The following is a 1,522-nucleotide window of genomic DNA, read 5'->3' on the forward strand; positions in this document are numbered from 1 at the left end:
GTAATGGGCGCATTTTAAGAGGGTCCCCCTGTATTTACTGGCCTGCATGACGGCACATAAGTCTGCGCAGCAAACATTAAAACAACCACTTCTGTCGGTAATGTTTATATAAACATCAACGAATAATGGATCCGACTTTTTGTAAGTTCTAAACAACAAACACTTCCTTCAGAAAAAATTTGATTATGCAAATGAGATAATATAATTGGTTTTCCATGTTCCTTAGTTTGGACAACACAAAATGACAATATAAAAAAGCCAATGTCAAAAGGTTTGATCATTATTTAACAAACATTGTCCGTTATTAACTGTGTATATGAGTACACATAGTGTTCGTTAGGCATATAGGACAGTCAATGATAATTTTGAAACGGACTATAGCTAAAATAGGCCATGCTGTAAGTGCAAGCTTGAAAGTCTATGTGCAGCCATTTTGCATTGTGTCGCTCGGAGGGAAATGCAAAGTATGCTTGTATGTTTATGTTAACAGATAAAATAAAACATTCATTTCATTTATGGATTCACAAATTGAAATAAGGTATGTATTGACGCTTCTATGTCAACTTGTGTAAGTTGATATACAAGGTTGATCATTACAGCATTGACAGACACGTGTTCACAGGTGATATAAAAGCACGTTGATCGAGGTTGGCAAAAGTATACTTTTAGTGCATTAATTCAGAGTTTTTTTCAATCAAATTGTTATCTACCAGTTTTATAATTGGATAACATTGAAGTGATTCTCAAAAGTAATTTATTTATGACAATGAAGGGGAGATCATGTAGCTTGTTGCAAACGTGTACGTTGGTAAAGCGGCCCTCACATATCGGTCGCGGCGCCCGCGCGACTCCTAAATCAGGCCAAAAAGGGCCCGGCGGCTTCTAAACGTACCCCGCAACTTTATACAACGCATCTATATATACTCGAGGCGCGGACGCCGGGGGGAAGCCCGACATCAATAGCCAGTTGCCTACCAACCTGTTCTTTGATCAGCCGGCGCCTGCCAGATTATCTAGCGGCGTCCGGCTGACGCCCTGGCGGCCACACTGTCTTTACTGTTCAAAGGGCACCGCCCGGGCCCCGTCTAATATGTGAGGGCACACGTCGCAGACATGAAATTCCCCCGATTCATCCACGGGCTCTAAATCCCCCGGCGACTCCTGCGATTAGAAAAATCCTTAACAGGTTTTAAGGGACCCTTAACAGTGAAGTCGTTTTAGTGGTAATTCCAGCCCATGCAAATAAATAATACTTTTTGTGTAAAATAGGTGTACTCCGCCAAGGTTTGGTGGGTGTGCTTGTTTAAACCAATATTCCGGGAGAGATAGTAAAAACAGCATGCGTTAAATGTCTTAATATCAGGTTTAAACACTGTCTGCACGGACAAACAATGACTGAGTCACATATCCACCGATTCGTGATAAGGCGCCCGTAGGAGCCAAAATTTCGGGGGAAATTTACAAAGTCTCACGGCGGCCGCAAGCGTGCCGTCGCTATCCTGCGGGCTCATTGGTGTTCTTT

General features: G+C 42.3%; 1 protein-coding gene across 1 annotated transcript in view; it reads left to right on the forward strand.

Moving 5' to 3' along the window:
• The window catches only part of LOC121373060, a 3,410-nt gene extending 2,779 nt beyond the window's left edge, over positions 1 to 631 (forward strand). The window contains exon 3 of the mRNA XM_041499503.1: positions 600 to 631. Within this exon, the coding sequence (XP_041355437.1) occupies positions 600 to 631 (32 nt within the window). The remainder of the gene's footprint in view (positions 1 to 599) is intronic.
• Positions 632 to 1,522: the final 891 nt, after the last annotated feature.

The sequence above is a fragment of the Gigantopelta aegis genome, chromosome 5, assembly GCF_016097555.1.
Source record: "Gigantopelta aegis isolate Gae_Host chromosome 5, Gae_host_genome, whole genome shotgun sequence".
NCBI lineage: Eukaryota > Metazoa > Mollusca > Gastropoda > Neomphalida > Peltospiridae > Gigantopelta > Gigantopelta aegis.